The sequence below is a fragment of the Rhinichthys klamathensis genome, unplaced genomic scaffold (assembly GCF_029890125.1).
Source record: "Rhinichthys klamathensis goyatoka isolate OS25496 unplaced genomic scaffold, OSU_Roscu_1.1 h1tg000192l_1, whole genome shotgun sequence".
In the NCBI taxonomy this organism is placed as follows: domain Eukaryota; kingdom Metazoa; phylum Chordata; class Actinopteri; order Cypriniformes; family Leuciscidae; genus Rhinichthys; species Rhinichthys klamathensis.
In genome coordinates this window covers 4,597,542-4,622,761 of record NW_026606718.1, presented here as the reverse complement: position 1 = coordinate 4,622,761, position 25,220 = coordinate 4,597,542, and the positions used below count along the sequence as shown (strand labels likewise).

The 25,220-nt window shown below is 37.9% G+C and overlaps 1 protein-coding gene across 3 annotated transcripts in view; it reads left to right on the top strand.

Moving 5' to 3' along the window:
* npas1 (neuronal PAS domain protein 1) overlaps nt 1–25,220 on the top strand; it is an 84,961-nt gene that overhangs the window by 54,958 nt on the left and 4,783 nt on the right. For all 3 annotated transcript variants that reach the window (XM_056262508.1, XM_056262507.1, XM_056262509.1), the window contains 5 exons: nt 8,983–9,050; nt 10,763–10,852; nt 21,641–21,815; nt 23,430–23,542; nt 24,793–24,989. In XM_056262508.1, coding sequence (XP_056118483.1) covers nt 8,983–9,050; nt 10,763–10,852; nt 21,641–21,815; nt 23,430–23,542; nt 24,793–24,989 — 643 coding nt within the window. The remainder of the gene's footprint in view (nt 1–8,982; nt 9,051–10,762; nt 10,853–21,640; nt 21,816–23,429; nt 23,543–24,792; nt 24,990–25,220) is intronic.

The window sequence follows — 25,220 nt, the reverse complement described above, 5'->3', positions numbered from 1 at the left end:
GTAAATGATTTCATAATGCTTAGTCTGTAAATGGCGGTTTTATATGGATAATGTTTTCAAAACACTTACTCACATGCGATAGCGAGTGGCCGTTGATACTGTTTCCTATGCAATGATGTTAGCCAATCATAACAGTGGCCTTTTACTGACAAGCTTTAAACTGATCATTTCAGACAAGAGGGTATCTGTTTTATTTTTAAATTATTTTATTAGCATTATAAGTGAACCTCAAGGTACATATTCAAATAAAATAAAAAAATACATGTCATGTCCCCTTTGAAAAATATATATTATTTGCCAATAGTTCAAATATATTACTTAATGAATTCTAGTTCTTTTACTGTTCACTTTCTTTCTCTTTACTCCCTTAAAACACTTTAAACCCTTTAATCATTTAATTCCTTTAGACATACTTACAGCTTAGAGTTTTTTAAATAAGCCACAATAATAATAAACTTAATTTACGTAGCCATTTGCACTAAAAAGAAAGACAATATTGTAAATTAAAAATAGCAAAATGCTATTTTAGCACATTCAGCTCCTGTTTAAAATGAGTGGGTACGACGCAGGTTTTCACACTGAAATAGCGGCAGCTGTTCAGTGAATGTGTCCTGGTGACGCCGTTTGCTGGAATGAGCTGAGCCGGTACGGCCATGATGCATATCTCAAACTGCAGTGCAGGAATGTGAGTCCGGGTCGGGCTCCTCTCAGGGCGGACGCTGACGGCGGGTGCGAGTGCCGTGAAGCGGGGGAGGGGAGGCTGTGCGCGCTGGTGGGGGGGTGGTATGGCTTTTGTCTGCTTCCCACGTTTCAAAACCAGGACTGAAAAATGAATAGACAGAGGAAAATCAATTGCATGACCTTCACACAGGGCGAGAGTGAAAGAGGGAGGAAGAGAGAGGGAAAGAGACGGGGAGGGCGAGACGAGGAGTAATGGAGGGACGATGAGGGACAAGAGGAAAAGTAAAATGGCTGTGACACAAAAAAAGTGATATTTTATCTCTCTTTATGAGCTTGTGCGTATGCATGTGTTGTGTGTGTGTGTGTGTGTATGTGCGTGTGAGTGTGTAGTTGTACAGGATCTGCAGGGGAATGACAGTCTTTATGGATAATGGGGTGATTAAACCTTTTATGTCTGACCGTCAGACCTATGGCCCTTAAAAGGATACATGCACATATATTATCCCGCAGTGCATGCGGATCAGCAGATCAAGTACAAAACAAGCGGCTCCAGTTCCAAACTGTTTTTGCACCGTTTGTTATTAGTTAGTGGCATTTGCTAAGTCAAGCATGACTATTACTGTTGCTCATATTTAGGGTCAACCTTAAGTATTAAACTCTGGTGCATAACTCATCCATAACCATTTGTTCTGCAGACCTGAATGATATCTCGCATCATCCAGCTTATTGAAGACAGTCCATTTTGGTGCATCCCTAATGCCTGCTACAGACTGTGCGATTTCGGCAATCCTATAGTATAAGATCATTACAAATCACACTGTTTGACATGGATCTAATAAACTTGGGTACGACATGTATGTAGACTGAGGAATAAAACATCATCAGCATGAGCTACTGTAGTGGTAAACAAATAGAGCAAGATGAATCACACTGTGGCTATTGTGTTTTTTTTATGTGCGCTGAAAAATAGAGAAGGAAAACGAAAGAGGAGAATATGGATGCGGTCATGGCTAGGGGCTAGTCATCTTTGGGCCGTGACAACAGCCGTCTTTGAACTTATCTCACTGTACGACGTACGACCACTGTTTAGGAGCCACGACCACAGAAATCGCCACGATTGGTCATCTTTCGTTTGGGACAGCACAAAATCTTACAACGTGTACCGGGCATAAGAGGGGGATAACATTGGAATATGTGTAGGTGGAAGACTGACATATGCCGAAGACACGACATTACTGCCTGAAACAAAGGAAGATATGGAAGTCAGAGATGGGACTAGAACTAAACATGAAAACCAAGATCATGCCAACTGATAACATTGATAAATTTGAGCTTGACAGAGAAGAAATCCAGATTGTTTCGAGTATGAACCTTTTAGGTGCCCTTGTGACCACTGATTTAGTCGAAGATTGACTTATTCGAAATATGGTGCTGGAGAACAATCCTGCATGAGCCTTGGACAGCAAGACGGACCAACAAGTCAATCATAGAGGAAATGCTCCAACCAGAAATGCCACTCGAAGTATAAACGATGAAACCGTGTCTGTCGTACTTTGGTCACACATTTCGAAGGGAAAGATCACTGGAAAAGGATATCATGATTGGAAAGAGCGAGGGTTCAAGGTGCAGAGGAAAACTGTTTACACCCTGGTTTTGGTCGATTGGATCACAAGTGGACGAGGGAAACATTCTCGTTTACACCTGGTGTTTTTAACCTGTCTCTTTTGTCCACTTTCAACCACTTCTGTCCTGATTTTTTCAAGGGGAGGGTCTATGGGTGGGTAAATGTATGGACTTTTTCAGATCGTTCGATCTAATTGACGGAATAACCTCGACGCGACCAGAGACGACGGAAAACACACGTAGAGCAGCAGCTTTGGTTTCTGCTCTGACAGCCGCAAGGCCAGCCGAACACAGTGAGTGTGTGTTATAAATCAGGAATGGTGAGAGAACATTGTGCTTGATACATTTTTAGTCCTTAAACCAATTTTGGGTCTTCAGTTGACAAAGTTTAAATCTCGTCTGGCTAGCGCGTGTCCCATAATGTTTAAGCATTAGGTCAGCAGGCAGTCTTTTGTTAACCTGGCCCTAGCCAGATGAATTTCGCTCCGCCTAGCTTCACTCACATCCATCTGGAACCTCTTCCATTGAGAGTGATTTCTCCAACCAACTTTATGGTTTAGCCAATCAGGACGCAGGGCGGGAGTTTCATAGATGTGACGTAGTGGAGAAGCGACCGTGAGACTGTTTTGATTCAGACAACAATGGCGGCTCGCATCGAGGAAACAAGCGTTAACATTGATGCTGCTATTTCATCCGTGTTGTCCAATCTACCTAATATTGTTTCATTAAAAGAACATCAGAGAACGGCTCTTAAGGCTTTTTTTTTTCACGGGTTGGCTTCCGTGTGAGTGGTTGAAATAGCACGTCGATAAAGATGACAGACAAGTGGCTTATCCAATCATATGCAAGGATTTTTGATAAGGCCCAGCCTTCTGAAACGCCATTTCAATGGATCGGTTCCAGATGGATGAGTGAAGCTAGGTGGAGCGAAATTCATCTGGCTAGGGCCAGGTTAGTCTTTTGTGGCTGTTCGAATGCATTCAACTACAAGAGCGTTGCAACTCCTAGTGGTCTAACCCTACCCCAGACCTAAACCTACCCATAACTATATTGATGCTAAAGGGTGCCATGTGCGTTGGATTTAGACGAAATGTCAAAAGTGTCAGTTTATGACGCCTTGGGATGAGAATGCATTGGTATTTAGCGTCTTCCTCTTCCACTGATCCGATCGACCAAAATGCATCTTAATACCAGGTGTAAACCGAGTCAAAGACGTGGATGGATGCGATTACAACAACTACAGGACGGACGCTGGAGGATTTCGTCAGACTAGCACAAAACCAAATCATTTTTAATTATTTCGATTATTAAGTCACCAAGACTCGAATCCGAGCTGATGGGACATAACCAATATTTTAAATACAATTTAATTAGTTTTTTTTAAAAACAAGAATAAACTTAATTAATTTAACATTATTATATTACACATATTTGTTTTTCAATTAAAATGATCATGTCAGTCACACCAGCAAAGATAGGATTGTGGGCTTGCTTTCCAGTAAAAATGTCTAAACATCGTTAAAACAAGATTCATTTACTTAAAATGTTCTTGTTTTAAATGAAATAAAATAAATAAATAAAAAATAATTTAATATAGTTTTAAATACATTTTGGGAGTTTTATTATTAAAAGAAGAAAGACTCTTTTGATATTTTATTTGCATGTTCTTTTGATATATTCTTTGTTGTATTATATTTCACAATTTTGCTTCTCGTGTACATGTATCATATTTTAAAGATGTTTGGATGTTTTTAATGTGAAACAAGACAAAAGCAAAAGCTTTTTATGATTCAATAATGTGGTGCTGAGTTTTGGCAAGCACCGATCACATTGTCTTCAGATATTGTAAAAATGCAGCTATTATTGTAACTGTAAAGATGAAATGTTGTCAGCTTAGATCAGCGCTGCAATGTTTATACAGTTTTGGAATTCAGATTAAGTTCTGACTCACACACATTTCCTTTTGTCCAGGTCTCGCACTCTCTGTGACACAGTCTTTTTTTTTACTTTCACAGCGTCTCTCTCTTTCTCCTTTTCACTCGTTTCTCTTACTCTCCCTCCTGCCAGCTCTCTATGTCTGTCTGTCTCTCCTATTTTCAAGCATTTAAAGCACTGAGGGCTTTTAAAGGACGTTAATTGCACTCAAATTATGTTCGACCGTGCTAGGAGAGGTAACAGCTTAGAAAGAGGGAGAGCGAGAGAGGGAGGGATGGCAGAGTGAAATGATAATTGCAGCGGAGAGGGACATTGCGACTGGAGACGCGTTCTCTGCCTCTTTTCGTCTGTCTGAGAGTCATTCCTCCTGTCTCATACGTGAGGTTAGAGGTGGGGGAGCACAGAACGCTTTACATCCACAGCCCTGTAAAAAAGTTGCTAGGCGATCGGCCTACGATTCCCATCAGCCAACTGGACTGAGCAAGCGAACATGGAATGAAAGGCCAACCTTGCAGTTTCCATAGTAACCTTCGAACTTTGTTAAAAGGTTGTCAGCTTGAAGGAGGGGGAGAAGGAAAAGAGGAAATAAATGAAAGAGTCAAAATGAGCTGAGTGTGGAGGAGAAGAAAGTCAAATGACTTTAGTTATTTCATTCATTATTGTGCTTCAACGTCCCAAAGACCCTCAAAGCTGACCCACGAGTCAAGCTGGAATTAACATGAACCTGTTATCACGCAGAGATTTCTCATTCTCAGTTAGGATTCATGTTTAAAAACTTGCTCTGAAATGTTTCTCTAAAAATTCCATAAGGAAAATAAAAATGTACTAAATGAGATGAAAGCTGACAGAATTGAAGAAATAGAAGAAAATGATTTGCCTTGTTTTCTAGTCAAAATTATTGACATTATTGTGTAAGATGATAAAACATTTGTTCAAATTAAATATTGAGAATCTTTCATATTTAATGTAACACAATTTTGAGAGGTTTATGCTTAAAACAATTTAGAACAAAGTTTAAATCAATAAATGCCTTGAAAACAAGTATTTCCTAAAGTTGTAAATTGTAATTGTTTATAATTGTAATATTTAAATCTTGTCTTATTAATTGCAAGATTTAATTTGTGTGTGTGTATATGTATGTATATATATATACAAGATATTTTATATATATATATATATATATACATAAGTTAAATATATAATATTTTAAATAAATATAAATAAATGTTATATATGTTGAAAGATACATCCTACGGATGCGCTGGGACGCATCATCAGTGAAACTCTAGATGGCGCAGGCAACTTTTTTGGTAGCGATCACATGAGCTGCAGCTCAACATTCAAATACCGGTAGTGTTGCTGTTAACAGTCTGCAGCGCGCTTCCAGACACCCTCCACCTTCCCCAGCTCCACCTGTATAGATCTGATACGGGGGTTAATTCCTGTATGTTACATGTGCAGTAGCAGCAGCATGTCTTACTTGCTCACAGCAATCTCTGTGAATGTAATGGCAGTAGCAAGTCTCGGTACTTGCACTGCAGCAGCGTAGCAGATCTATTCCCCCCAAGACCAAATACATTAACATTGCCATATCCATTACCATGCCAATCTCTATTACCATGCCAATCTCTCAGAGAGTTGTCATGACAGAATTGTAATCATTAAAATATACACATGAAAAAAGACAAATCATTTAAGTATCCAATACCAACAGATTTGCTTTATCAAATAGATCCTCTGGACCCCCAGTCTGAGGAACATCACCATCATTCTCATCCTCTGCCCTATTGGGCCCGGTTCGACTTCGCATTAGCCTCTGCTGTTGCGACTGACTTTGGGAAATGAGGGCCGACTATTGTCCATCCATCAGGCAGTATGGCTTCTGTCAGGCCCTGCCCTATAACTCGACTGCATCACTCACAGCCCTGTGGGAAGACCCACGGTGTTTGGATGAGGGGGGTTGCTTAACTATTCAGTCGTCAACACGCATGTGACCCCCAAAGACGAACAAGCAGTGCTCTGTGTACCCACAAGTACTGAGTGGTGATCCCGCTTTCTGCGCCAGACCCCCTTTTCAGGCCTCTGAATGGGACAGACTCATTGATATTCCTGTGAGGGGACCCCATTCTTAAAGTGCCACTGAGTGTTGGGGTGTGTAGTTTGGGTGCAGGGACTCATCTATGTGTGATATTTTCAGTGAGTTCTAATGTTTAAAGAATTGTTACCAAAAAATAAATAACTAAAACGGTCATAATTGATTCACATTTATGTCATTATACACTTTTATTTTTCTTCAGTGGAAGTCAAAAGGAGCTATTTTGTGAAATGTTCTGGCTGCTCTTTTTCCACATGAAAATAAAAGGGGACAAGGGCTGTTTCAAAAATGACAAAAAAGCACCATAATAAGTATCATAAAAGTGGTCCATATAACTATATTAAATTATATTAAATTGTGATTGCGTTTTTTGCGTATTAAGGAGTTACAAAAGAGAGGAAGATTATCAAATGAGTAATAATGACAGTCATACAGATTTGGATTCCCTTGTGAAAGAGAAGTGTGCTTAATTTTATTGAATGTGCACTTGTAGTGCACAATTTAAAAAGTGCACTTTACATCAAATGCAAAGTTTTACTTTAAAGTACGTTTTAAATATTTTTTTTAATATTTTGTTGTGCTTAAAAGAAGTCCACTGATTTTGATGTGTTGACTAACATACTAAAGCACAATTACTTGATTTGAATTTGATCTATAGTGTGTTATAATTCAAAATTAATTTATTGTAAATGTATTGGAATTGCAACATTAGCCCCTCCCTTTTTCAGCACTGCGCAGTTTGTATTTCCACAGCATGAAGGTAAGATCTTACGGATTTATGAATGAACCACTCGTTTTAAAAACTTCCCGGTCTACTAATTTTTATTTTGACATCTGCTTCAAACATATCAAACAATACTTTGTTAACTCGACAATAAGTAAACCCACCAGCTAATTACTCTTCGACAGCGATGCCATACAAAGCTTCTGCAAAAAAACAGAAGGTCAAAACACAACATTCGAAAGATTTTGCGTGTTTGTTTCTCTGGCACATAAGGTCTATAAATGTGTCATTACAGATATTTTTAAATAATTAACATACAAGTTTACATAGAACATTAAAGTTTATTTTAGTTGACCATAAATGTTTATCAGTACATTTGACAGTAAACACATTTCAACGATCAAAGAAATAATTATTAAATTATATGAAAAGATGTACTTAAGTCCTACTTAAGCAAGTAAAAAAAGCACTTTAAAGTTAAGTTAATTGCATTTAATACAAATTTAAACTATAATACATTGCACGTAACTTGCAGTTGATTGTCCGGAAGGGTAAAATTTACGGTTATTTTCATCAGTTACGGCTACAGTTAGATCTAACATTCTGTCCGCTTTAAATCAGACACAGAGATAAAGTAGTGCGTAAGATTACATTTATTTGAATTAATTATTGAAAAAGGGAGAGAGAGATTCACACATCCATCTGTTCAGCATCTCTCTCTCTATTAGGCTAGAAAACAAAGCTGTGATTTTAATTACTTCCATATAGTGATGTAACCCCCTCGTTGCTAAGAAATATAATGTAGTGATTCAGTAGCGAAGCTATTATTACTGAAAGTTAAACTGAATTGGAACTACCTGTGCATTAAACTGTATTATTGCACACCTTCCAGCCAATCAGAATCCAGTATTCATACAGACCATGGTATAATTCATATTATTTCATAGTATTTCATTTCAGTAGTAATTACTCTTTCTAAGAGGCTAATTCTTTGAGTGTGTTAAAGTGCACCTGTTTTTCACAAGGGTTGACAAGAGGGTGAAAGTGGCATTTTAGGTGTAAAAGACCTTTCATTTCAGTATCTGTTCACGTCGCTTTTCTGAAGGTGTGTATTTTGTCAGGCGAACACTTGTATTGTGGCAGGAGTACCACGGGAAAAAGGTTTATAGAAGTGAGCTCACAGTCCGTCTTCCGTTTAGTAGCAACTCAGACAAACGCTGTCATCCTCTCAAAACACTTATTGATTGCCACAAGCATCCCAGCCGCGCACACACACACACACACACACACGTCCTGCTGTGAGTGCAGGGAATTTCAACTGGGCTTCCACAGCGGAAGATCAGAGCGAGGCATGTTTAAAATGCACCACGAATGTCATTTGTGTGATTTGTAAATTTGTTTGTTTTGTGATGACAGGCGGCCCAGGATGCAGTTGTGCGCTGAGGATGAATTAGCATGTCTCTGTCTGTGTTATCAGCCCAATAAACCTCAGCGGCTCTGACGCTCGCTGTCTTTGATAGTCTCTCTGAAATACCAGTAAAGAACTGGAAGGGTGTATTAACAGCTGCTTAATGCTATTATCAGCTGTTTCCTCCTGTAGTAACCAAAGAGTGTGACTGTCAAGATGTGTTTGAGAATATTGTTCTGCTTTGTTTTGTTAAAGAGCTTGGAACTCTTCTTTATGCTTATGAATATGTTTGAGAATATCATCACAGTAATACCATTTAAAAGTTACATTTAAGACTAAATTAAGTGATTTATTGATCTGTTTCAAGTTGTTGTGGGTGTCATTGTATTAATATAGATAATATTATTTTGTAGTTCATTGTACATTTATCCTGTTTTTAGAAATGGCAGACGATTGGCTTTAAACAGCTTCTAAAACACGTGATTGCATGTTTTTGTTTTTGTTTTTTTTACGCAGTACGAAGAACAAGTCATTCGTTGGTCACTGACATATTTGAACAGCACATGGGAGCTCATCTACTGCAGGTAAATATGACTCATTTAAATAAAATAAATATGTAAATATGAGTTTCATTTATGTGCGTTTACAGATATCAATGTTTTCATCTTTTTACAGTATGTTACAATTAAATTATTATTTGCTGCTTAATATTTTTGTGGAAACTGTTTACAACACTATTCAAATAAATGCTGAAATTTTCATTTGATTTTATGATCAGCATATTAGAATGATTTCTGAAGGAACATGTGACACTGAAGACTGGAGTAATGATGCTGAAAATTCAGCTTTACCATCACAGGAATAAATTACTTTTTAAAACATATTTTAAATGGTAATAATATTTCACAATATTACAGTTTTTACAGTATCTAATGCTGCATTTCCTAATGCAACTCCATTCATGCATGCATAAATGTCTTGTTGTGTCAGAACTGGTTTGAGGTCGCTTTTGTAAATATGTCTTGTTTAAAATTATGAGCAATATGCCATCAGTAATGGAATTTGGCTGTCTGACTTTAAAAAAAGAAGAAGAAAAAGAGACTTTTTTTATTATTATTAGAAGGGTTACCTTGAGAAAAAAGTCAAATGTTCAAAGAGGGGCGGCGCTGATAGAAATCAAATTAAAACTTCTAAAAATCCTTATGATTCTTTGTCTCGTCCTCTGTCAGTAATAACTAGATAATTGCGCTTTATTTCCGCCATTCCCGTCATTCCGGTCCACTCTCATTTGCATAGTGAACTCGTCACTTGCATAAATTACCGCTGCAACAACATCCGTCGTTCTCAACTAAAGTGCCCACTCTGCCTCACTCGTGCCTGTGTGTGATTACAATTAATATTATTCTTTAAATTAGTCCTTTAATTGGGTGACTGTATGCTTTTTATCTGTCAAGCGCTGTTCTGGTGTACCAGTTTATTTTGAAGTCAGGGGAAGCTGTTGTGGTTTCTGTCTAAATCAATTTGATACTTCCCTTATGTCTACAGCCATAGACTTGATTCCATAAAAATCTTGAGATTTGTTCAGCAGTATTGATTCTGTTGGTTCAGGGTTTATTTGTTGGTTAGTTTTAGTTTAAGTTTGAAGTGTTACACCACTGAAGTGTTAAACGACATCTCAAACAGCATTCACAACCAATTTTACATCCGTAAGGTGACATTTCTAAGTGAAAGATGATAACTAAAGAGGGGAAAAAACTTGATTTTATCCTTTAGGCATTGCATCATGAAAAGTGGTGTCTATATGTAAAAAATAATAAAATAAATTTAAAATAAGTGGGTCTGATGACATCAGCTGAAGAAGAAAGTCATTTCAACTTGATTGATTTCATATTAAACATCAGATATTCTGACTGGCTGTGATTGTGTAGTGTTGTGCAAAACTTACTTTTAGGTAGGACAGTCAATCCTTGTGAAAAAGTAGTTTGCTTAATTGTATTGCATGTGGACTTATAGTGTACTTCAAATCTTAAAAGCATTTTTTTTTTTGAAAATCTATAAATGCAGATAATACAATATTAATAAAATAAGTTCACTTAAGTGTACTTAGAGTACATTTTCATGACTTAACACACTTGAGTGCACTGTGTAATAATGTCAAATTAAGTTTTATAGTACATTTTAAATGTTTGAATAATCTTTTGTCAGGCTTTAAAGAAGTACACTTATTTTGATGTGTTGAGTAACATACTAAAGTACATGTAAAGTTTCAGCTACAGATGTGTTTTTCTCTTTGCAGTCTCTGGATGGATTTGTGTTCGTGGTCAGTCAAGAAGGCAGATTTCTGTATATCTCAGAGACTGTGTCCATCTACCTTGGCCTTTCACAGGTGAGACGGAAATGCTTACACATTGTAGCGTTCTTTATGCTTGGGCTGTTCATTTAATGTGTTCATTTAGTGCAACTAATTATTTTGGTAACACTTCAATGTCGTTTATGTCTATGTGGGTTTTAAAAAAAAATGCTTTTAAGACAAACCATGTGAAAATAAATAAACTGTCTGCACACTTGAATCCTTTAAAGCAATTTTAATCGCCAAGCTTTCGGTCACAAGACCATCCTCAGGGCCTCCAAACGCCTTTAAAAGACAAACCATGTGCAAATTCATAAGTCAACACCATTGCTGAGTATTTTCTCCTTAAAACAGCAGTGGACCAAAGACAGTCTCAAAAACATTGTTTCCTACCGCCACAAACATGTAATTAATCTCGTCAACGTGCGGAGTGGGGCTTTTCCACAGTGAGCACAAGAACATCTTTAAGAAGGGACAAATCGGGTACATTTAGCAATATAGCAGGTGAATTATATATAAGATGTATATTTCGATGTTATGATGAACTACATGCTTTTCTCCACCGACGTTCAGTTGTTCAAAGCATTTTAAGGATGCTGATTTTTAGAAGGCAGCTGATTGATTCTGAGATGGCGAACGGGAACATGGTTTGTGTAACATTAGCAACACACTTTTAGCTGTTTCATAATGTAGTCAAGCCAAAGGCTAATCATGTCAATTACCGTTATGTGTCCGACGTATAGAGCAATACATAAAACACATTAACATTCTGATACATCGACTTACAGACGAGTCTGTATAATTCACTCTTCCATTTCTTCTTCTGAATCAGCTTCTTGTTCAAACATATACGGCTGAATCAAACCAATATTTCCACTTGGCACTTTGTGTCGGTACAACAGACCGAGTGGATCAGGTATTCTGAGCTGCTTTGAGCGGAGGCGGGGACTAATATGCATATTCATTGATCCATGTACTATATGAAGCAAGGGTACAAGAGTTGCATTCAAGCTATTTTAAGCCATGTCATTTTGATTATCGAAGATTAGTTTTAAGGGATACAATTATTGACTGCAGGGGGACTTTAAAAATGAATATACATAATACATTTTAGTATTGTTTTTTTGTAAAAATAGATGAGGCGCTTTTTGTGTGAAAGATCAATATGCATCTAACTTGGACAAATATTGAATATGCAGTTATTGTTATAACTATTGTGTAACTAATTCGATTGAAAACGGAAATCGGTTGACAGCCCTAGTTTATGCTATTAAACCCCAGCGATATACTTTCATCTGTGTTCATCTATGGTTGTGTTTTTTGCGTATTGTGAATTTCCCTGTGTCCCTGTGCTCATTTCTCCCGCTCTCTTCCTCTCTCTCGCCTCTCCAGGTGCTTTCTCTCTGTTGATTGCCTGTGGCCTCTTGTACAGGGAATGTTAAGTCCTGCCATTTCACCCAGATGCATAAATAATAACAGTAATTACTCGCACAGCAATCAAAGCGTCGCTCCAGCGAGCCGGGGTCTGTCTCGGGAACAAATCGATAGACATCTTAAAAGCCCCATTGATTGTGTGGCAAAAAAGAATACACACACACAAACACACTTTCGGATGGGTCTGAGGGGGGATGGGAAGACAGATAGTGAGTTTAGGAGGGAAAATAGATGTGAATGAGTTTGGTTGGTTGAGGAAAACAAGTGGAATTGTGAGTGGTCAACCCTTTTATGGGCGTCTTGCTGTTTCATTATTGACGAATTCTGATTCCTGAATACCTGCACAAGCAGGAGGCATAGTTTTCAATGCTCACTGCTTACAAGGAACTACCTTCTAAAGGTGCATCACATTAGCATATTTTTAGTGAAATTTCACAGGCAAAAAAAGGTCCATTGTCTAATGTCAACAGTGTAGCGATGTATGAAGCACAGCTCACACAGAAGTCTCTTTTAAACCAAGCAGTTTTCTGTTGGTCAACACACCGAATGCATCTGAAACTTTCAGCCTCACACCTTTAGGCAGCGTCCAAATTGAAAAAATTAATTCATACATGACTTATTTTGGAACAGTTCACAGAAAAAAAAAAAACCAATGCCACACAAAATACTAGTACTACAATGTGATACTTACATGAAGCGCACAAGACATGCAACTCTTTGACGATAGCTATCGATGTAAAACGCATAAAAAATACATAGCAGACAAAAGTAATGTATATAGTAGGGGTGTGACGGAATACCGAAGTCACGGTTTTTGGGGTCACGGTTCGATACGAGTTCAGTACAACAGGAAAAATCTTTTAATAATAATAATAATAAACTTTATTTTATATAGTGCCTTTAAAAGTAGCATTCTCAAAGCACATAAAAATAATGAAATTAGAAAGATACACAACAGTCTAGGCAGTAAAAACTAAACAAGCAATAAAAATAGAAGGCCGATATAATAACAAACACAGCAATCACACGAATCACATAAAAGCCACCCTAAAAAAGTAAGTTTTAAGGGACGATTTAAAAACTCTAAGGGATACTGCATTCCTAATCTCAGAGGGCAGGGAATTCCACAATTTAGGAGCCAAAGAAGAAAAAGCCCGATCACCCATAGTTTTTAGCCGTGTTGTTTGGACAGTTAAAAGACCAGCTTCAGAAGATCGTAAAGCACGTGTAGGACTGTAGGGGGTTAAGAGCTCACACAAATATTGAGGGGCCAAGTTATTCAAGGCCTTATAGGTGAGCATGAGAATTTTAAAATCAATACGAGAACTAACAGGAAGCCAGTGCAATTTTTCCAGGATTGGTGTAATGTCCTCCCTTGCACTGGTCCCAGTCAGAACTTTTCATTTATTCTGACCAGACAGTAGTGCAAATTACAGTTTGTTCCACCTAGCGGCATTTAGTCCCCTCTGAGGTAGTTGGTACAGTACAGCCTCCTTTAGTGTATTAAGGACTAAAAATAAAATAAGGAATTGTTGATTTGTTACTCTAATTGATAGATTGACCAGTGATGCACGGTAAAATGCAACAGCTGTTTTTAAACGTATTCAAAATGTAAAAAAAAATGTAAGCATAAGGTCAAAAGGTGTTTAAAATCACGAGAAACATCAATTCAGTCAAGTGTGCTTTTACGTGTCTTAAAAAAGGTGGTTGCTAACAAGTGTTTGAGACATTAAATGCCATCAGCCAAACAGGTAAACTTATCTACTCACTAGTCTGCACTCTTGCAAACTATTACTGCTCAAACTTTTAGTGAAAATGTGTTTTTATATATATATTTTTTTTTTAAATAGAGACTGAAAGAGTTGTCGGAAGCTTAGTGGTATTGACGTTGAAGTCGAGCAACCGCGGTATAGTTTGTTTATAGTCTTAAGCCTTATTTCTGGCAGTTGTATTTAGGCTTAATTTGTATATATTTTATTAAATTGATTTTTGGGAGCAGCAGTGGCAATGTTGGCAAAAGGATTTTTGTTGATTCTTTAGTGTAGTTCTTTATCTGATCATGCACCTGCTTAAAGTTTTTGGATGTGCGTATATTATTATTTAGAATTCATTTGCGAAAATTGTCTTGATGGACAAAACGTGTCAGTATCATAAACTTTTGTTGATCACAGAGCTTCTTTTTTTGCGATAATCCTAAAGCAATAGAAAAATCCTATTGGGTTGCTGTCGAGGGAACCAGTGTGATGCTAACTTCCAGGTTGGTCTACAAAAATATGCCATCACTGCAGCACTCTATTGTTGTCTGGTCGAGTTTACACGGCCACGGTCCTTCACACCGGCCTCTGTCTGGGTCTCTAAAGGTCAACACAGGAGGAAATACATTAACTGTAAGCACAAGACCCCACTTGTTACCTTGTGTCAGAGGTCATGACACGCCATCATAGATAGAGCCATCCATTCTGGTTAATCCTTGTGACCTCTTGAAAAGACAGTAGGGTTCCTTAGGCGGATTACCAGGGTCAGGAACCTTGAAAGCGGTATGATACGCCTGCCTCCAGACTGCTTGCCCTACAGAAGCCAAAGCTTCAGGCCTAGATGGAGGTCTAGGAGCTTAGCCTCTCGTCTCCTCTCCACGGCCAGAGCCACAGCATCTGGGAAATATTGAGGGGCGTATGGGGTGGGAAATTGATCCTAGGCTGATTAGTATGCAGACCCATCACCTTGCCTCCTCCCCATCTCTTCCTCCTCCTCGTCCTCTTCTCTTGCTCCTCTCCCATCAGTCAGGAGCAGACTGAGAGAGTGTTGTGGACAACTGCCCGGACGCCTCATACATATTAAATCCCAGCTATTATTTATATCATGTCTTTTCTCTTGCTCTTTCCCACTCTCTCTCTCTCTCTCTCCCTCTCTCTCTTCTTAACCCTCTTCTTAACACTTACCAACAACCTTTTCTCACTTCTTCTATTTCTCATTCCTCTTTCAACATCCCTCTGGTTCTTTGAGGAGCCTTTCTACTGATGTCTGATTTTCAAACAAATTCTTTTGGGTTCTTGTTATGGTTGTTAGGATGTTAATTTTATACAGGTAATTATGAAATGATCAAATATAAGGATCTATATAAAAAATACACACACACACACACACACACACACACACACACACACACACACACACACACACATATATATATATATATATATATATATATATTAACTCTTTCCCCGCCAGCATTTTGATCATTTTCACAAGTTTAATGGCCCCCAGAATATTTTGTTGTATGAATATCAAAACATGCAATATATCAAAAGAAAGAGCCTCTTCTTATTAACAAAAAAAAGCCCTGTTTTATTCTAGCTTCATGGGTTCTTTTTTATCAACACTTGAATGTGGGTAAGTTTCATAAAAAAGGAACATTTTGAGCAAAAAGCTGAGAAAATCATAGACCACGTCTAGATTGTATTCAGAACGATAATCAAAACTGATGGAGTAGATCGAGTCTATCAACACCCTCAAAGCTTAAACAGTCCTATATCTCATCCTGGGTCGACACTTCATTCAGTAACATTGTTTTGCCGTTTTGATTTATAGGCTGTTTAATGTTGATGATTGCATTATTTTACATATGCATCTGCATATGCTATCGCTTGTTTCTGCTTCTTCACGTGTTTTGATCTGGAGTTGGGCTTCCTTGCCGCTGGTTGATTTTTGGGCTATTTTTGATTGGCCATTGGGCTAGTTTTGTTGCGCAGACCTGGCAAATCTGGTCATTGTACAGTACATCGACATGACAATAAGTGCGTCCTACTTGCCATATATCATTAGAAAATGTCATCTGGACAAGCAAGTAATACATCTGCCGCAATTGTTCTGACCAAATGAAAACGTAAATGTTTTAAAATAAAGCACTTTACTGACGTTTAGATCTAACTGCTCAGTCAGATCAGATCACACATTGCAAGTTATCTAGCTACCTATTGAGCCCCTGAAATGTCTTACCTGTTCAGCAGAAAAAGCCATCTCTGCATCAGTCTTCAATCCCTTCAGATCTATGACGTTTTATATATTATATTTTTACATATTATTATTATTATTATTATATATATTTCTGTGTTGTACCATGAGCACGACTGTGTCAAGATAAACACAGTTACGCTTAAAAGTCACATGCATTCTAGTCCATTTCTCTGCATCTAGCTGATTTTGAATGCAAGAACGTGTCCAGTGAGCGGCCCCTGACACGCTACTACAGGCCACCACACAGGCAACAGCACAGAATAAGCAAGGAGCCGTTCACACAGGACGTGTTTTTGTTTTCAAAAACAGCAAGATGGAGAGCAACAAAATGGAATATAATGCAGGTGTCTTGAGATTTACTTTTTCAAGCTTCACTGTTTTGACATGACATAACCTCTTAAAAATGCAATGAAATGGATACCATGGGCCATTTTAAATGAATTCAAATTAAAAGATACATTTTGAAATAAAATAAAATCTCAGTAAGATGGACAATGTTTTTATATATAAAAAGAAATATACAGTCGTGCTCAGAATTAATGGCACCCCTGGTAAATATGATCAAAACTGGCTGTAAAAAATAAATCTGCGTCGTTTATCCTTTTGATCTTTCATTAAAAAAATTGCCAAAAATCTAACCTTTCAGTGAAGTAAAAGAATTGAAAGTGGGCGGGAAATCACATTATGAAATAAATGTTTTTCTCCAAAACACGTTGGCCACACTTATTGGCACCCTTTTATACTTTTTGCGATCTCCTTTTGACAAGATAACAGCTCTGAATTTTCTCCTATAATGCCTGATGAGTTTGGAGAAAATCTGACAAGAGATCAGAGACCATTCCTCCATACAGAATCTCTCCAGATCCTGCAGATTCCCAGATCCATGTTAGTGGTGCTGCTTTTCTTCAGTTCACTCCACTCATCAGGTCAGGCCAGGGAACTGGGGCCGTCATGGCAAAAGCTTCATTTTGTGCTCTATAACAAATTTTTGTGTTGATTTTGATGTTTGTTTTGGATCGTTGTCCTGATGGAAGATCCAACCACGGCCCATTATAAGATTTCTAGCAGAAGGCGTCAGGTTTTGATTTTTTATCTGTTGATATTTGATAGAATCCACGATGCCATGTATCTGAACAAGAAGTCCAGGACCTCCAGCAGAAAAATATGCCCACAGCATTAAAGATCCTACGGTTTATTAAATTGTACACATGGGGTACTTTTTATCCTTGTGTGCACCAAACCCATCTAGCGTGTTTGCTGCCAAAAAGCTCTTTTTTTAGCTTCATCTGACCACAGAAGCCTGTGCCGTTTGAAGTTCCAGTCGTGTCTGACAACTGAATTTGCTGGAGTTTGTTCTTGGATGAGCGAGGAGGATTTTTCTCGAAACCCTCCCAAACAACATGTGGTGATGTAGGGGTTGTTTGATTTTTTTTTTTTTTTAATAGGCTTTCTGACCCCCAAGACTCAACTAATCTCTGCAATTCTCCATCTGTGATCCTTGAAGAGTCTTTGGCCACTCAAACTTTCCTCCTCACAGTGCATTAAGACAATATAGACACGCGTCCTCTTCCTGGCAGATTCGTAACGTCTTTAGTTGATTGGAACTTCCTAATTATTGCCCTGATGGTCAAAATGGGGATTTTCAACTCTTTAGCTATTTTCTTACAGCCACTTTCTTTTTTTTTTGATGCTCAAAAATCTTTTGCTGCACATATTACACTATATTCTTTGGTTTTACTCATTGTAGTGGATGATTAAGGGAATTTGGCCTCAGTGTTTCCTCATATTTAAACTCCTGTGAAACAAGAAGTCATGGCTGGACAATTTCATGTTCCTAGTCCTCCTGGTGTGCTTAAAAAGGTAAATATTAATGGGAATATACTTCAGAGATATTTTACGCGTAAAAAATTCTAGGGGTACCAATAATTGTGGCCAACGTGTTTTGGAGAAAAACATTTATTTCATAATGTGATTTTCCCCCCCACTTTCAATTATTTTACTTCACTTTTTTCAGATTTTTGGCCATTTTTTGACGGAAAGATCAGAAGGATAAACTATGCAGATTTATTTTTTACAGCCAGTTTTGATCATATTTACCAGGGGTACCATTAATTCTGAGCACGACTGTATCAATGAATATTGCAGGTTAAATTCAAGAGAATTTTGGGACAGTGTTGACAGTGAAAGTGTTTTTAAAAAACTGGTTCCTTGAAACTAATTGTCCAAATGACCAGATTAATTGCAGTAAATAAGACTTGGCAATGCTATTCTAGTCCCGCTATAATCTATAGTGCATGCTTTTTCCACAGTTACATTCATTCTTACAGACCCAGTGTCCTCCAGTGGATCATTTTAACTGAGATTTCCCAAAAGCTCCCTCATGCACCTTTGGTGTCTACTTGCTTCCAAAAATCTGAGATCCCATCAGCGCCACTCCAACAAGCTAAACAACCCTCTCCAAGGCATTGTGGACCAGATTAAGTTCTCCAAGCCAGACCACCTGTCTGCTGGATTTACCTCCACCTTTACCTCTCAATTAGCCGACACAGGCTTAAAACCCCAGACTCTTCTCAATTCATCCCTCAACTGATCCCCAATTACACAGCCCCGCTTTTCATCCACCGTCTCCTTTCTGCTCTTCCCTCTGTTTGCATGCAACCTGCCTTGCACACACACATTAGTGTCCTTGACGGCCAGCGGAAAATCCTTTAAAATCCCTCCGTAAATGGATCTAATCCCATAATAAATGGCTGTGTCCCACAGACAAGGGTGTGAGGGAGAAACCGGCCTTTTATCAGGATACTGTAGAATGAAATCTGACCCACACAGATGACTTTTTTTAATAGATCCAGGAGTCGCAGAAATGCAAATTACACAATTTTTAACCCTTACTAGTTAAGTAAGGTGTTAAAGGAATACTGTAAAAAACTGTTATCTTGTACTCATCTTCTGAATCCAATCTTGTATGCCATTTTCTTTTGTGCAACACAAAATGATCTGTTTTGCAGAATGTCCAGGCTGCTCTTTTTTTAAACAAAGAAAGGTCCCCCCCCCCCCAAAAGTAACAGAAGTCCATATAATCCTTCCTATATTCTTCTAAAGCCTTACATTTAAAATAAATGTTTTTTAAACATTTTAAATAAATTCATATACATTTTTTTTTTCTGTCACTGCTGTCAAATCTTCTTCATGCTTGCAATAATAATAATTAAAAAATCACATTATGTAGTATAGGACAGTGATTCTCAACTAGGGGGCCTCAGCAAACTTCCAAAGCGTGCCTCTAAATAACTTGATTTAAAAAAATGTAATTTATTCTACCTGCTGCTTTTTACAAATTGTATAAGAAACTCAAAACAGTTGAGCTTCATAAAACTTAAGACACCAACCATGTATAGATTTAACAATGTTATAGAAATTAAATGATATAGTGATTCAAATCCATTTTCCTCTTTCTGTGGAACACAAAAGCATGTCCAAGCTGCTCTTTAACATGCTAGCAAAAGTTGAAAGGGGACCAAGATGGTTCAAAAAGTCCAATGGAAAAAGAGAGGCATTGAAATAAGTTAAAGCAAATACAAATCAAGATATTTCTTAGTTTTTCTTTGAAGAGCCAGGATTCCTACTTTCTTGGAAAACCTGGATAATGGATATATTATGTAGCCTAATTTTAAAAGTGTGATTTCTAGACCTGGTGAATTAATACAATCTTAAAAATCCATGGGCATTTTTATAATGAATATTTATTTTTCGAGTTAAGTCAAACTCTAAGCATTTTAGCATGTAGAAATTGACTAAAGGTATATTTTAAAATCCTCATCCTTAGATGTTATCCATTAAATCATGAACAACTGGAAGAGCTGTGCAAATTCGTTGTTTTAAAAAGAGTGGGAAGCTTAACCCTTTCACACGTAAGTTTAAAATATTCTAACTGACCCCCCAGCGTGAGTTTTTCAAGGCGACCGTTATTTAGAACCTGTCACTTTAATGTTTCCATGGTGACGCGTCATTTCTTGTCACGTGACACAGCGCAATCACAACACAGAGCTGAATGAGTGATGATCTGCTTTTATGTCTTTTTTCCTTTTCTATTCAAAATATTCACAAATGTATTAGCTACAGCATGACACACTGATATTCCGATTGTCAAATATGTGCAAGTGGATGTGTTTTGTTGTTTAAACATATTTATAACGATCGCGTTAGTTGAGCTGTATGCACGATGGGCGGCGCCATGTTAGTTTGTTTCACAGTTCAGAGAATCGGACCTGTTGTTTCTCACGAAATACATGAAAGTAAGTGGCCGGTGAACTAGGAGAAGAATAGGGTAAAATGTAAAGCTACTTACACAATGTGTATCTGATATGAATAAAACGTTTTGTCTTATTATAATGGAAATGATTATTGTTGCCGTTTCCATAGACATCAGTGTCTATTTTACTAATTCAAAATCACTGTTTTGCTAGTACTTATGTGTATTTAAATGTCTGAAACCTAAAATAAACATTATGTGGTTTAAAATACTCAATAGTTGTGATATATGACAGCACTGAGTGCGTCTGTCTCTGGCTCAGCGCCAGCCAACGCGCGAAAGCACGTTTGAATTTAGCAGTTGATCACGTGATGCACTGACCGTTCTAATCACACCGGTGTGATCGTACGCTCCAGGGACCAGCCAAGACTGATCACACCGGTGTGATCGTACGCGTCAAAGGGAATGAAAAATTATTCTGTAAATTAGGAATGTTGGGCCCTTAAATATTGTAGTGAACAATGGGGGGCCTTGGAGTCAAAAAGATCTTGACCATCTTGTTCCCTTTTCCACTTTTATTTGCATGGTAAAGAGCAGCTTGGACATGCTTTTGTGTTCCACGGGAGAAGGAAAACGGATTTGAATGACATGAGGGTGAATAAATGATGACAGAACTTCTTTTTTTTTTTGTCTCTCAACTATTCCTTTAAGAATGATTTGTAGGTTTTTCTTTTGTTCATTTTTATAACATTAAGTCTATTCATGGTTGGTGATTTAAGTTTTATGAAGCTCGCCAGTTTTGAGTTTCTTATATGTTCTGTAAAATGCACCAGGTAGAATATTCATTCGAGGTTATGGTACACTATAATTAATGTTTTATGTGTAGCGTTGCTTTTATCTCTCTCTGATGTTTGCTTCCCCAGTGTAAGGGTTTAGGAATATGTGTGTGCTTTATACTTGCGCATTACATATGTAGGAATAGCTATAGACGATCTTTTTTCTTTTTTTCAAGGTCTTATTGGTTGTTAGCCAATATGTTGTGATCTATGTCATGTTTCTTAAATGAATGTTACTCTGTATTGATCTGTGTGCATGTGTATGTACGTGTGTATCTGCCTGCTCAGGTGGAGTTGACTGGCAGTAGCGTGTTCGATTACATCCACCCTGCGGATCATGTCGAGATGGCAGAACGTCTTGGCATTAGGCCACACCTCCGAGCCGAGGCAGGCTGTCAAACGTCCCATGAGAGTGCTTCAAGCTCCGCCTCCGCATCCTCACTGGCTGGCACTCCAGAACCAGGTAACCCTCCTTTAGAGGTCTAGCTTTATTTAACTTACATTTTTCCTCAATAGTTTGGCATTTATGGAGACTCTTAAAGTATACGGTAACTTTCAGAACTCAAATCATGCAATGAAAAATGCGCAGCAGTAACTTTTTGTCGTCAATAAGATACATACATTTTAACACATGATCACCCACATACACTATTCAGTGTTGGCACACCAAAACCCATCAGATCTTGTGCTGATCCTGGGTAGAAGACCAGCTGTTCTGCAGCAGAGTGCTGTTTCTCATTGTCAAGAGGGTATTTGCATAGAAGGCTTAAAGCGTAGCAGCAAAAAACACTTATTTAATTCTAAGGGTCAGAGAGAGGGTGGAAAAGGACCATGAAAAACTAAAATATCACTGCTTTGGGTGCTAAAAACCTTGACAAACATTATAAGTGGACCACAGGAAAAAATAAAATTATAGTTCTTTCCTGCATATTTATCAACATTGGTTGTTCTGAGCTTCACCAAGATGAACTCATGAAAAAACATAACTGATTATGTTTTGGCAAATTCATATAAATTTGTACGAATTGAGTTATTTTAACACTAAAAATATACATTTTTTAAATAGAAGAAAAAAAAAACTAATCATGAAGGTCCACCCCTAACCTTAAAAGGGTTAGTTCATCCAAAAATGATGTCATTAATTTCTCACCCTCATGTCGTTCCAAACCTGTAAGACTTTCGTTCATCTTCAGTACACAAATAAAGATCTTTTTAATGAAATCTGAGAGTTTCCTGTCCCTCCATTGACAGCTACGCAACTACCACTTTGACGCTTCAAAAAGTTCATAAAGAGATCGTTAAACTAACCCATATGAATTGAGCGGTTTAGTCACTTTCTGAAGAGAATCAATTGCTTTATATGATGAACAGATTTAATTTAGGCTTTCAGTCACATATAAATATTCATCAACTCGCACATCAGTTGTGGTAAACGGCAGCATGTTTGCTTAGAAGTGCGAGAACCAATGAGGTTCATTCTCGTGTTACGCAGCACGTTTGAGCTTCAGCAAGAACCAATGAGGTTCATTCTCGCGCGTCAAGAATGTTCGGTTGCGCTTCTCTTTATGTTTGCTGATCAATGTTTATATGTGAAAAAAAGACTAAATTAAACCTGTTCATCTTATAAAGCGATCGAGTCTCTTCAGAAAATTTGGACTAAACCACTCAATTCATATGGATTAGTTTTACGATCTATGAGCTTTTTGAAGCTTCAAAATATTAGTTGCGTAGCTGTCAATGGAGGGACAGAAAGCTCTCAGATTTCATTAAAAAGATCTTTATTTGTGTTCTGAAGATGAATGAAAGTCTTACAGGTTTGGAATGACATGAGGGTGAGTACATGATTACAATTTTCATATTTGGGTGAACTAACACTTTAACCCTCACTGGAGCATAAGCAGGTCGTACAAATAAGATCGTAAAAATGAAAACAAATTCGCCAAAACATAGACTAGTTAGGATTTGACATGAGAGTGTGCTGGCTGTCCAGCTGCTAATTGTTGTTGTCATATCAGATCTGTGGACTGTGAAATATTGTTCAAAGGTTCATCTTTGTGTTGTGTGTTTTCCCCTGTAGCTCCATCCAGCCCCTGTTCTCCAGTTAGAGAGTTTTCAGAACGTGGCTTCTTCATCCGGATGAAATCCACCCTCACCAAGCGTGGCCTCCATGTTAAATCCTCAGGCTATAAAGTGAGTCCTTCATGTGGAACATGTTACATTTGTAAAATGTACAACAAAAGGATTTTCTTGTGTAGTCTTAAGGCCTGTTCACACCAAGACTAATGTTTTGTGCGAAAATTCAGTGCGATTAAACATCTCAATTGGAATAAACGACTGTTAATGCGTCTGTTCAGAATGGTGCGAACATTCGCATCCCATCAAAGCGAGAGGATTTTTTTACAAAGAGGCGTTCTAATATCTTTTCCATCGCACTTTGAAACTGGAAAAACTGGACAACCAATAAGATTTGTGCTTTTGGTCACATGCCCAGAGCTGCTGCTGTTGCTTAAAACTATGGCTGTCTGAAATCGCCCCTTATACCCTCATTCACTATTCCCCACATTACTCCACTAAAATAGACTACTTGATGGAGTGAATGAAAAAGAGTGAGTGAATTCGGATACTGAATGCCGGAAGGGCTGCCGCTTTTGCATAGTTTGTGCTTGCTGTTTAATAATCAGTTGAAACTTAGCAAACTGGAAGCTCCAGTAGTAATGAAAACATTTATATTGAACTCTGTTATGGTAACTAACTATGTATAAAACGTAATTAAACAATTTAATAATCAATAAAAGAAGGAATTGGATGCATGGATGATTCAGCTGCGGCGCCAACTTTTGGTCAGAACCGGGAAGTCATTCGCCGCACGACTCTCACAGTGCATTATGGGTATTTTCTAGCTGTTGAGTGTACATCGGTTGTACACTCGTTATTGCGGTGCATTGTTGGATTAAATGAGTGCACTCGATAACGTCCACTATGGTTTCGGACACCACTACAAATGGGTGTCCCTTCAAATAGTGCCCTATTAAAGTTTATAGGGGGCAATTTCGGACACAGCCTATGACTTTTGTACCATATTTTACATATATAAAGTCGCACGGGTCAAAATTGCATTGTTAAAAGAAAAAAAGTACAGATAAGTCACAACGGTGTTTGTCACATTTTAAAATCAAATTTAAGTTCCCCTTAACTCATGAATATATTTTTTATTCTTGTTCTGTATACCGTTAAATATAAAATGTTAAGTATAAAATAAAAATTATAGTGGCATTCAAACAACATATATTATAAACACCAAACCTAAACGAATTTAAAGCGAAACTGAATGTGAGGAGAGAAACAACACTGTTTGATTAGAATATTAGCATTTAATACTTTTTATGAGTGTTTGAATGATTTCATAAACTGAACTGCTCATTTAATTCCGGTGAATTCAGGTGATTCATGTGACAGGTCGGATTCGGTGTCGGCCAGCCCTGGTGCCAGGCTCCCCCCGCCCCTTGCATCGGCCAATGGGATTGGTTGCCCTGGCGCACACGCTTCCGCCCTCCACGCTGAATGAGGTGCGCATGGAAAGTAACATGTTTGTCTTCCGCGTCAACATGGACCTGCAGATCAGCTACTGCGAGAACAGGTAACCTCCCAGCATGCCTTTCAGTCTCAATTACATTATCTCTAGCTAGTAGCTACCTTTGCCAGAGTGTTTTGCCCAAAATTATTGTAAATAATAATATGTACCATATTTTATTGCATTAACACTGTGTCCCAAGCCTGTGGAATAGAATTGCACTACATTGCCGAAAGTATGTTTGAAAATAAAAATGTGCACTCAAAATTCAACTTTTTCAGTGTCTGTGAAGCAAGC